The 13,293-nt window shown below is 39.8% G+C and overlaps 1 protein-coding gene across 1 annotated transcript in view; it reads left to right on the top strand.

Annotated features, from left to right (window-relative positions):
- Nucleotides 1-13,293, top strand: part of KNL1 (kinetochore scaffold 1) — a 74,984-nt gene that overhangs the window by 16,648 nt on the left and 45,043 nt on the right. The window contains 3 exon segments of the mRNA XM_021097610.2: nt 6,159-6,211; nt 6,454-6,487; nt 10,147-10,184. Coding sequence (XP_020953269.2) covers nt 6,159-6,211; nt 6,454-6,487; nt 10,147-10,184 — 125 coding nt within the window.

Genomic DNA, 13,293 nt, shown 5'->3' with positions numbered 1-13,293 from the left:
GCTGTGGGTTCGATCCCTGCCCTTGCTCAGTGGGTAAAAGGATCTGGCGTTGCCGTGAGCTGTGGTGTAGGTTGCAGATGCGGCTCGGATTTCGCGTTGCTGTTGTTCTGGTGTGTAGACTGGTGACTACAGCTCCAATTCGACCCCTAGCCTGGGAACCTCCATATGCCGAGGGAGCGGCTCAAGAAAAAGACAAAAAAAAAAAGGCTTTTATTTAGCATTATACTGAAAAGAGAAACATGGAAAGCATCCCCTATAAAATCATGACAGCTGTTACTTATCATCTTATTGGAAGTGCTAACCAACAAAAATACTAGACAGAGAAAATGGAGTTATAAAAATTGGAAAGATGGGGATAAATCTATTACCTTTGCAGATTGAATGATTAAATATTAGGGAATTCCTAGAGTATCAATTGAAATAGCTCTATTAACAGTAAGTAGTAAGATACACAATTAATATGTGGAAATTAATTTATTTTCTATATAAAAATAATAACCAGAGAAATATTCTTTTTTCCATTGTGTTATATTTTATTGCTGTAAATTAATTAATAGTGTATAAAAAATAAAACATTACTGAAGGATGCTAAATTAAGAATTGTCAAAAAAAATATTATTAATTAAAAATAAATAAATAAAGAGGCATTCCTATCGTGGCACAGTGGAAACAAATCTGACTAGGAACCATGAGGTTGCAGGTTCGATCCCTGGCCTCACTTAGTGGGTTAAGGATCCTGTGTTGCCTTGAGCTGTGGTGTAGGTCACAGACTTGGCTCAGGTCCCATGTGGCTGTGGCTGGCAGCTGTGGCTCTGTTTGGACCCCTAGCCTGGGAACTCCATATGCCGCAGGTGTGGCCCTAAAAATAAAAATAAAGAATTGTATAGCAAGTTCTTTCATGGCATAGCACATTAAGGATCCAGTGTTGCTACAGCTATGGCACAGGTCTCATTTGCAGCATGGGTTCAACCTCTGGCTGGGGAACTCCACATGCTGTGGGTGTAGCCAAAAAAAAAGAATTATAGAATTATAGTCCAGGTATGTGCTAAGGAGTGGGATTGCTGGATCATATGATTGTTCTATATGTAGTTTTTTAAATTATTATTACTATTTTTCTTTTTAGGGCCACATCTGTAGCATATGAAAGTTCCTGGGTTAGGGGTCGAAAAGGAGCTGCAGTGGCCAGCCTACACTGAAGCCATAGCAGTGCAGGTTCTGAGCCACATCTGCAACCTGTGCTGAAGCTTGTGGCCCTGTTGGATCCTTAACCCACTCAGTGAGGCCAAGCATGGAATGTGCATCCTTTAGAGACAGTGTCTGGTCTTTAACCTGCAGAGCCACAATGGGACCTCCAAGAAATGGGTTGATCTCTTAGAGATAGGCTTTAAAACTAAACAGGTTCACTAGAGATTTGTGTGTAAATAAGAATGCTGCTACTAAATATTTTGTGAGAAAAAAATCAAATGAATAAGAGCAAATCAAAAGACATTCCTTATAAGATCAAGGCATTCCTTATAAGCATTTTTACTGAAGAAGTAATTATAGGAGTTCCTGTCGTGGCTCAGTGGTTAACAAATCCGACTAGGAACCATGAGGTTGCAGGTTCGATCCCTGGCCTTACTCAGTGGGTTGGGGATCCGGCATTGCCGTGAGCTGTGGTGCAGGTTGCAGACGCAGCTCGGATCCCATGTTGCTGTGGCTCTGGCGTAGGCTGGTGGCTGCAGCTCCAATTCGACCCCTAGCCTGGGAACCTCCATATGCTGCAGGAGCGGCCCTAGAAATGGCAAAAAAACAAACAAACAAACAAACAAACAAACTATAATGTAAATATGGCTTTCTGATCATGGAATCTGAACCATTAGTTACTCGAATGATTCAGAATGTTTAATGGCACCATGCTATGAAACCTAATGAATCCATCTCCACAGTATATCCATACACCTATTGCAAGCCTTGAATGTTTCTGTGTACTCCTTGAACAGGTGTGGCAGAGGTTTGATGTCATAACTCATTTGTTCTCCCATTTGTTTCAGACTGACTTTTCTTAAATATGCTTGCTTTAGAAATAATGTTAAGGTAAAAATAACAATTTTTAATTTTTGTTAAGATTTGATTATTTCCTGTGGTGTGTTAGATATTTTTATGTAAATTTTTTTTTTTTTTCAGGAATTCCTGTCTTGGCTCAGTGGTTAACGAACCTGACTAGCATCCATGAGGACTTGGGTTTGATCCCTGGCCTTGTTCAGTGGGTTAAGTATCTGGCATTGCCTTGAGCTATAGTGTAGGTCACAGACACGGCTCTGATCTGGAGTAGCTGTGGCTCTGGTGTAGGCTGGAGCTACAGCTCCAATAGAACTCCTAGCCTGGGAACTTCCATATACCACAAGTGTGGCCCTAAAAAGACAAAAAAAAAAAAAAATTATTTTTTTCTTTTGAGTTACTTTTTTTAGGTTATATTCCCCAAAGTAGAATAGCCAGGCTTAAAAGACGTAGTTGTGGAGTTCTTGTTGTGGCTCAGTGGTAATGAACCCAGCTAGTATCCATGAGGACTCGGGTTTGATCCCAGGGCTCACTCAGTGAGTTAAGGATCTGCTGTTGTCTTGAGCTGTGGTGTAGGACACAGACAAGACTCAGATCCTGTATGTGCAGTCTTAAAAAAAAAAAAAAAAAGTGGTAGTTATGTAGTCATTATTACATTTTTGTTATTGGTTTTAGTACTTCTACTAATGTACCTTTTTTCCTAAGACACTATATAAAGATTAGATTTTAGCACTTATTTTTAGCTGACTTAATTGATTTTTTATTTAGTCATTGTATTTTTAAATTTTTTAAAAATTTATTTATTACTCAAATGAATTTATCACATCTGTAGTTGTATAATAATGATCATAACAATCTAATTTCACAGGATTTCCATCCCACAACCCAAGTACATCCCCCCATCCCCAAACTGTCTCCTCCGAGACCATAAGGTTTTCAATGTCTGTGAGTCAGCATCTGTTCTGCAAAGTTCAGTCTGTCCTTTTTTCAGATTCCACATGTCAGTGAAAGCATTTGATGTTGGTGTCTCATTGTATGGCTGACCTCACTTAGCATGGTAATTGCTAAAACTGCGGGTATTTCATTCTTTTTAATGGCTGATTAATGTTCCTTGACTTAGTCATTTTAATTTGTACTCCGTCATCACTATTTTTCTGTATTTTTTTCATGTATGCTTTTTTCTTCTCATTTTGAATTTTTTTAAAAAATTTTCTCATCTACCTAGGCAATATGGAAGAAAATATTTTAAAGTTTTTGTGTGGTCGAACCCTTTAAATTTTGGGTTATTAAAGCATAAGTCTTTCTAAGTTCATAAATAATTTTTGTAACAGATTATACCTTTGTATGCTTTCCTTACATTGTAAATACTGTGTAGGATGAAAAAAAAAAAATTAGAGTGCAAAGGGAGTTCCCATTGTGCTGCAGCGGAAACAAATCTGACTAGTATCCACAAGGATGCCGGTTCAATACCTGACCATCCTCAGTGGGTCAGGGATCCAGGGTTGCTTCGAGCTGTGGTTTAAATTGCAGATGTAGCTTGGATCCTGCATTGCTATGGCTGTGGTGTAGGCTGGCAGTTGCAGCTCCGATTTGACCCCTAGCCTGGGAACTTCATGTGCCACGAATGCGGCTCTAGAAAAAAAGCCAAAAAAAAAAAAAAAGTGAGAATATAAGGAACAACCATAATAAAGATAAATTTACAGAAAAATGAAAGAATTATTTTGCCCTTTCCATTAGTTGTCTTCATATGTTTCCTAAATATGCTTTTTATTTTTTAAATTTAGTATTATTATTATTTTTTGCTCTTCAGCACATGGAGGTTCCCAGGGGTCAAATCAGAGCTGCAGCTGCTGGCCTACACCACAGCCACAGCAATGCCACTGTATCTGAGCCTTGTCTGCACCTACACCACAGTTCATGGCAACACCGGATCCTTAACCCGCTGAGCAGGGCCAGGGATCAAGCATGCATCCTCATGGATACATCCTTAGGTTCATTACTGCTGAGCCACAACAGGAGCTCCCTAGCTTTTTTTTTTTTTTTTTTTTTTGTCTTTTTGCCTTTTCTAGGGCTGTTCCCGTGGCATATAGAGGTAGGTTCCCAGGCTAGGGGTCTAATCAGAGCTGTAGACGCCAGCCTACGCCAGAGCCACAGCAACTCGGGATCCGAGCCGCATCTGCAACCCACACCACAGCTCACAGCAACTCTGGATGCTTAACCCACTGAGGGAGGTTAGGGATTGAACCCACAACCTCATGGTTCCTAGTCAGATTCGTTAACCAATGAGCCACGACAGGAACTCTTTTTTTTTGGTCTTTTTGAGTATGTTTTTTAATTAAATTGTATACATTTGTAATTTCCTCTTTGCCTACCTAATATGTAGTGTTCTAAAATTTAGATCTTAAGTCATCTATATATGTATTTCCACATTTCCTTCTTTATATTGCTTTCGTTTTTTTTTTTCCTCTGTGTTTTTTCTTTACATGTAATTTGGGTTATTATTAGTTTTCATTGGTAACTTCCCTCTTATTGTGTCGTAGCAACCTTTTTTAGTTTTAATACTTTTTTGCTGTGAAACTTAATATGTTGGATAACTTTATAATTATCTTTGCTTTTCTCTTGTTTGTTCATAGATAACTTTTTAGCTGTGAAGACTTTTACTTTTTAATTTTTAAATTTTTAATTAAAAAAAATTTTTTTTTGTATTTGTAGGGCCACACCTGCAACATAGAGTATCTCAGGCTGGGGGTCCAATTGGAGCTGTAGCCGCTGGGCTATACCACAGCCACAGCAATTTCAGATCCAAGCCAAGTCTGTGACCTATACCACAGCTCACAGCTTCGATGGGTCCTTAACCCACTGAGTGAGGCCAGGGATCGAACCTGCATCCTCATGGATGCTAGTCAGATTCATTTCCGCTGAGCCAGGATGGAAACTCTCTCAATAGCCTTTAAAATTTTTTTTTGTTTTCTGTGTCTGTGGGTCTATTTGTGTTTTGTATATAAGTTCATTTGTATCACTTTTTTGAGATTCCAAATGTATGATGTTTGTCTTTGGCTTACTTCACTTAGTATGATAATCTCTAGCCACCATGTTGCTGCAAATGGCATTATTTTATCCTTTCTTATGGCTGAGTAGTATTCCATTGTATATATGTACCACATCTTCTTTATCCATTTATCTGTCAGTGGACATTTAGGTTGCTTCCACGTCTTGGCTGTTGTAAATAGTGCTGCAGTGAACATTGGGTTACATGCAACTTTTCAAAATAAGGTTTTCTTTGAATATATGCCCAGGAGTGGGATTGCATGGTCATATAGTAATTCTGATTATAGTTTTTTAAGGAAGTTCCATACTGTTTTCCATAGTGGCTTTATTATATTCTAACCACAGCATAAGAGGGTTCCTTTATCTCCAAACTCTCTCCCAACATTTATCATTGGTGGACTTTTTGATAGTGGCCATGCTGACCAGTATGAGCTGATACCTCTTATAGTTTTGATTTGCACTTCTCTAATAATTAGTGATGTTGAGCATCTTTCCATGTGCCTTTTGGCTACCTATTTCTCCTTTTTTTTATTTTTTATTTTTGTCTTTTTCTAGAGCCTCACCTGCCGTATATAGAGGTTCCCAGTCTAGGGGTCTAATCAGAGCTACAGCTGCTGGCCTACGCCAGAGCCACAGCAATGCAAGATCTGAGCCATGTCTGCAACCTACATCACACTCATGGCAATGCCAGATCCTTAACCCACTGAGCAAGGCCAGGGATCGAATCCTAAACCTCATGGTTCCTCGTTGGATTCATTAACCACTGAGCCATGACAGGACCTCCTATCTGTTTCTTCTTTGGAGAAATGTCTATTTAGATCTGCCTCCACCCCCACCCCCTTTTTTTCTTTTTTGGTTATACCTGCAGCATATGGAAGTTCCTGGGCCAGGGATTGAATCTGAGCTGCAGCTGCCACCTAAGCCATGGCTGTGGCACCACTGGCTCTTTAACCCACTGCATTGGGCTGGGGATTGAACCCATGTCTCTGCAGAGACCTGAGCCACTGTAGTCGGAGTCTTAACCCACTGTGCCACAGCAAGAACTCCTTTAGTAATCTATTTTTTTCTAGGGTTTTCCAGACAGAATCTCACATGAAAATGGTGAAAAAGTCAGAAATTGCAGGTAAGTTTGTTACTATAATCCTGCTAAATCTGTTTTCTGCATAATCATGAGTGGCTAAGCAGATAATTGGTATAACTTAATATCCATCTTATTGCTTAAAAAAGTGTAACTTGAGCCATGGAGGCCAGAAAGTAAGGTGCATAGTTAGTGATTTCCTTTATTGTTGTTAATGTCTTTAAGGAATTTTTCTAATGCTCTATTGGTGTGTTATTGAAAACCTTTAATCTTTTCTTTATTTGTAGAAACAGAAACAGGAGGAAATATTCTAATTATACAGTAAGTAAGAAAAATGTGATACAAATTATTCTTTAAAAATTGTACGTTCCTTGGGAGTTCCTGTCGTGGCGCAGTGGTTAACGAATCCGACTAAGAACCATGAGGTTGCGGGTTCGGTCCCTGCCCTTGCTCAGTGGGTTAACGATCCGGCGTTGCTGTGAGCTGTGGTGTAGGTTGCAGACGTGGCTCCGATCCCGAGTTGCTGTGGCTCTGGCGTAGGCTGGTGGCTACAGCTCTGATTAGACCCCTAGCCTGGGAACCTCCATATGCCGTGGGAGCGGCCCAAGAAATAGCAACAACAACAACAAAAGACAAAAAAAAAAAAAAAATATTGTACGTTCCAGAGTTCTCTTGTGGTCTAGTGGGTTAAGGATCTGGCATTGTCACTACAATGATTTGGGTCACTGCTCTGGCATAGGTTTGATCCCTGGCCTGGAAATTTCTGCATGCTGTAGGCACAGCAAAAAAAAAAAAAAAAAGAAAGAAATTATGTATTCCTCTTTTTGAAGTGTTTTTTAAGGTTATATTATTTTTATTTTTTATTTTCATCTCCTTTATGTGGGAGACTTAGGATTAATTCAGAAAGCAAATTCTGGAGTTCCCATCGTGGTGCAGTGGTTAACGAATCCGACTAGGAACTATGAGGTTGCAGGTTCGATCCCTGCCCTTGCTCAGTGGGTTAACGATCCGGCGTTGCCATGAGCTGTGGTGTAGGTCGCAGACATGGCTCGGATCCTGCGTTGCTGTGACTCTGGCATAGGCTGGTGGCTACAGCTCCGATTCGACCCCTAGCCTGGGAACCTCCATATGCCGCGGGAGCGGCCCAAGAAAAGGCAAAAAGACATACATACACACACACAAAAAAAGAAAGCAAATTCTTTGTGTAGTTTAATATACTGCTATAGCTGATAAGTATGTGTATTATTCAGTATATTCTTTTAAGAGTGATGAATTACTCTACTTTCACATGTAAATCCTTAAATACATTAGGTGCCCCTGTTGTGGCTCAGGGGTAGCAAACCCAACTAGTATCCATGAGAATTTGGGTTTAATCCCTGGTCCTGCTCAGTAGGTTAATGATCTGGTGCTGCTGTGATTTGGGGTGTAGGTTGCAGATGCAGCTGTGATTTGACCCCTAGTCTGGGAACTTCCATATGCCACATGTGTGACCCTAAAACAAAACAAAACAAAACAAAACAAAAACAAATAAATAAATAAATGCATCAGGTAGTACAAAATGATAAATACCAAGTCTTCATATTTTTCTCATTGAATTAGTTTTTTCTTATTATAAAGTTAATACAAAAATTAAATAGCAGTAGGGCTTGTACAAATGAAAAGATGCTTATGTGAAAAAAAGAATGTGTATATATATATATATAAACACACACATATAATTGGGTCACTTTGCTGTACAGCAGAAATTGAGAGAACATTGTAAATACAGTATAATAATTTTTTTAGCAAGTTTCTTCATCATAAGGAAAATACAAACTTAAGTATATTCAGATATAATTTTTTGTCTAATCAGTTAAGAATATAGGTATAAATTATAGAAGGCGTTTGGCAATTAGTGGGTATAAATTGTAGAAAGCAGTTGGCAGTATCATTCAAAGTTTTAAATGCACATACCCTTTGGCTTAGCAATGTCATGTCTCAGAATTTATCCTACCAATATGCTCGTAAGTGTTTTAAATGATGAGTATATAAAGTTATTCATTGCAGGAGTTCCCGTCGTGGCGCAGTGGTTAAAGAATCCGACTAGGAACCATGAGGTTGCAGGTTCAGTCCTTGGCCTTGCTCAGTGGGTTAACCATCCGGCGTTGCCGTGAGCTGTGGTGTAGGTTGCAGACACGGCTTGGATCCCGCGTTGCTGTGGCTCTGGTGTAGGCCGGTGGCTATAGCTCTGATTCAACCCCTAGCCTGGGAACCTCCATATGCCGTGGGAGCGGCCCAAGAAATAGCAAAAAGACAAAAAAAATAAAAAAATAAAGTTATTCACTGCAATGTTTATTTTAATAGTAAAAGATGTGAAAGATTCTAAAGGCCCATCAGTAAGGGACTGGTTAAATAAATAACAATTTTTCCATCTTATTGACTAGTTTTGAGCTGAAAAAAAAAAAAAAAAAGATGCTCTTCATATGCTGATACAGAAGGATCTCTAAGTCATATTGCTTAGGCTCCTCATAGATAGCCACTGCTGTATCTTGGATGTCCCTGCAGATTTCTTTTTTTTTTGCTTTTTTTTTTTTTTTTTTTTGCTTTTTTTGGGCTGCACCTGTGACATATGGAGATTCTTAGGCTAGGGGTCAAATCGGTGCTTTAGCCATCAGCCTACTCCACAGGCACAGCAGCCACCAGATCTGAGCCACGTCTTCGACCTACACTAAAGCTCATGGCAATGCTGGATCCTTAACCCCATGAGTGAGACCAGAGATGGAACCTGCATCCTCATGGATGCTAGTCAGATTCGTTTGCACTGAGCTATGACAGAAACTACGCAGAAATTTTGTTTGTATATCCAAGTGCATGTTTATCTTTTTTCCACTTAATTTTTAGTTTATATTGGATTATAGCTTTTACGTATATCCAAGTGTATATTTTTTTATGTCTTTATTTATTTATTTTGCATTTTAGGGCTGCACCCGTGACATATGGAGGTTCCCAGGCTAGGGGTCCAATTGGAGCTACAGCTGCTGGCCTATGCCACAGCCACAGCAACTCAGGATCCGAGCCGAGTCTTTGACCTACACCACAGCTCACGGCAATGTCAGATCTTCAGCCCCACTGAGCGAGGCCAGGGATCAAACCTCATGGTTCCTAGTCAGATTTGAAATGCTTCTGCTGCTCCACGACAGGAATGCCTATCCAAGTGCATATTTATCTTTAGCCTTTTTTTTTTTTTTTTTGGCTATAGCTCTGGCATGTTGAAATTCCCTGGCCAGGGATCGAACCTACACTGCAATTGCAGCCTGCACCTCAGCTGTGGCAACACCACTTTGTTAATGTTGTTACATACAGATCTGTCCTCAATCTATTACAATCTGTTGTTTGTCTGCACCAGCAATTTAGTCAGCTCCCCATTGATGGATATTTAGGTTGTTTCCTTTTACTTACCTTTTTTTAAAAGCTAAATTTCTAGAAAATGAGTTGCTTAATAGGCCATTTTAAGACAATAAACAGGATGTGTATTAGGCATTTTTTATAATATTCTTGCAACTTTGATTTCTGAAAAAATTTAATGGTAAGGTCCTTTAATTGTTTTGTAATTTTTTTTCTGTTAGTATTAGATGAGTCTTTTTCTGCCTGTGGGAGTTCCTGGGCCAGGGGCTGAATCAGAGCTGCAGCTAAGGCCTACACCACAGCCACAGCAACATAGGATCTGAGTCACATCTGTGACCTATACCACAGCTCGGAGCAATGCCTCATCCTTAACCCACTGAGCAAGGCCAGGGATCAAACCCACATCCTCACAGAGAGAATACCAGGTCCTTAACCTCCTGAGCCACAATGGAAACTCCTAGATGAGTCTTTTTTTTAAAGATATTTTTGGAGTTGTCTACCAGTCACCCTGTGAAAACCTTCCCTACACTTTTAGCTGTTGTGATTCTTGATAATTATCCAAATTAGAGATTTTGAGATTACTTTTCAATTTTTAGGAATAACAACCCAGAAGAAAATCATTGTGAAATTACTGGTGAGTATGATCAGAATATTTTCTTTTCTTTTTTTTTTTTTTTTTTTTTTTATTTTCCCACTGTACAGCAAGGGGGTCAGGTTATCCTTAGATGTATACATTGCAGTTACAGTTTTTTCCCCCACCCTTTCTTCTGTTGCAACATGAGTATCTAGACATAGTTCTCAATGCTATTCAGCAGGATCTCCTTGTAAATCTATTCTAGGTTGTGTCTGATAAGCCCAAGCTCCCGATCCCTTCCACTCCCTCCCCCTCCCATCAGGCAACCATAAGTCTCTTCTCCAAGTCCATGATTTTCTTTTCTGAGGAGATGTTCATTTGTGCTGGATATTAGATTCCAGTTATGAGTGATATCATATGGTATTTGTCTTTGTCTTTCTGGCTCATTTCACTCAGTATGAGATTCTCTAGTTCCATCCATGTTGCTGCAAATGGCATGATGTCATCCTTTTTTATGGCTGAGTAGTATTCCATTGTGTATATATACCACATCTTCCGAATCCAGTCATCTGTCGATGGACATTTGGGTTGTTTCCATGTCCTGGCTATTGTGAATAGTGCTGCAATGAACATGCGGGTGCATATGTCTCTTTTGAGTAGAGTTTTGTCCGGATAGATGCCCAAGAGTGGGATTGTGGGGTCATATGGAAGTTCTATGTATAGATTTCTAAGGTATCTCCAAACGGTTCTTCATAGTGACTGTACCAGTTTACATTCCCATCAGCAGTGCAGGAGGGTTCCCTTTTCTCCACAGCCCCTCCAGCACTTGTTATTTGTGGATTTATTAATGATGGCCATTCTGACTGGTGTGAGGTGGTATCTCATGGTAGTTTTGATTTGCATTTCTCTTATGATCAACGATGTTGAGCATTTTTTCATGTGTTTGTTGGCCATCAGAATATTTTCTTATCATACATATTTTTCTTCATCTAGATTCCTTGAAAAGTGATATGTAAGACAACCATGAGCAAAATATATGGAAAGAGTGTTGATATTTATACAAAATCTGTAATTTAAAATGTCACAAACTTACTTATATTTCTCTCACACCTGCTGTTCCTCTTGTCCTCTGTCTTGAACTCCCACTAGCTCAGTCGTTAACTCAAGTCAAGAATTTTTTTTTCTTTCTGCTATCCATTTGCCCCTACTCTGTTTCAATTCTGTCTCCTAAATATCTTGCACCTATGTTACTTATTCTCTGTTCCTTCTGTCAGTATTTGAATTCAAGTTCTCACTCTTCTTTCTTGGGCTATTGTATTTAGTTTCTTATCCTTCTAATGTATTTGACATATTTCTGAATCTGATTATATTACCTCCCAGCTTAAAGTTCTTCAGTGACACTTTTTTGCTTACAGGTTAAAACCAAAACTCATTAGCATAAACTGAGAAAGCGTTTAATAATTTGGCTTGTTTTCTTCTCCAGCCTTATCTCTAGTCTTATGTAAGTATCCTGTGCTCTAGCCCATGAATACCTGCTTGCAGATGCCCATGTAGACTTTTCTTCTGCTTGTATCCATTTGTAAATACTATTTCCTCTACCTAAAGTGATCTTCCTAATCCAGTTTGTCTAACAGTCTTCTCATCTTTCGCTTAGTTTTCACTTCTTTTTTTTTTTGTTGTTGTTGTTGTTGTTGCTATTTCTTGGGCCGCTCCCGCGGCATATGGAGGTTCCCAGGCTAGGGGTTGAATCAGAGCTATAGCCACCGGCCTACACCAGAGCCACAGCAACGCGGGATCCGAGCCGTGTCTGCAACCTACACCACAGCTCACGGCAACGCCGGATGGTTAACCCACTGAGCAAGGCCAAGGACTGAACCCGCAACCTCATGGTTCCTAGTCGGATTCTTTAACCACTGCGCCACGACGGGAACTCCAGTTTTCACTTCTAACTTTAGTGCTATTCAAAGTAGCCAGTCCACAAACTTATGGTCCATGACAGAAAATGAGCTGTACTAGAATGTAAATCCACTAGACAGTAAGCTACTGTTTAGTTAGCTGGCTTTTTTTTTTTTTTTTTTTTTTTTAGCAAAACTTTACTTATGAAAGGAATTTTTTTTTTTTTTTTTTTTTTTTTGGTCTTTTTGCCATTTTCTTGGGCCACTCCCATGGCATATGGAGGTTCCCAGGCTAGGGATCTAATCGGAGCTGTAGCTGCCCACCTACACCAGAGCCACAGCAACTCGGGATCCGAGCCGCGTCTGCAACCTACACCATAGCTCACGGCAATGCCGGATCCTCCACCCATTGAGCAAGGCTAGGGATCGAACCCGCAACCTCATGGTTCCTAGTCAGATTTGTTAACCACTGAGCCACATGGGAACTCCATGAAAGGAATTTTATATCAGCTTCAAGCTCCTTATCTTATAAGTGGTTCACAGACTCGCATCATACATTAAGTAGTATTGGGTTAAATTGAGCCTTTGCTAAATAAAACCACGGAGTTAGTCGCTCTGTTTTATGCTCGCACAACACCCCTTTTATTTCTCAGTCTATTGTAGCATTTATTATACTATATTTTAGGTATTTACTTTTGGCTCTCTTATTAAACTATGAACTCTTTTAAGTCTAGAAATTTTGTTCTTTGTGGTTTAGTATATAGTTGAATTTGGGGACACATAACAGATTCTGAATCAATATTTGTTAAATAATTGAGGGGAAGCTTGATTTATAAATATGACATTTTCTTTTTATGGCCATACCTGCAGTGTATTGAAGATCCCAGGCTAGGGGTTGCTGGCCTGCTCCATGGCCATGGCAGCGCCAGATCTGAGCCAAACCTGTGACCTATGCTGCAGCTTACAGCAATGCCAGATCCGTAATGCACTGAGTGGGACCAGGTGTTGAACTTGCATCCTTATAGACGCTATGTCAGATTCTTAACCCTCTGAGTCACAGCAGGAACTCTGGAGATGTTTAATAAAAAGCCTATAATTTGGGAGTTCCTGTCGTGGCTCAGCAGTTTATGAATTTGACTAGCATCCATGAGGATGAAGGTTCAATCCCTGGTCTTGCTCAGTGGGTTAAGGATCCGGCGTTGCTGTAAGCTGTGGTGTAGGTTGCAGACGCATCTCAGATCCTGTGTTGCTGTGACTGTGGTGTAAGCTGGCAG

Source organism: Sus scrofa, chromosome 1 (genome assembly GCF_054392235.1).
Source record: "Sus scrofa isolate SSC_HxYL_T2T_F1_AM1 chromosome 1, Sscrofa_HxYL_maternal_Yorkshire_Landrace_v2.0, whole genome shotgun sequence".
NCBI lineage: Eukaryota > Metazoa > Chordata > Mammalia > Artiodactyla > Suidae > Sus > Sus scrofa.
Note: the sequence above shows the minus strand (reverse complement) of the source record. Positions and strands in the feature narration are given on the sequence as shown.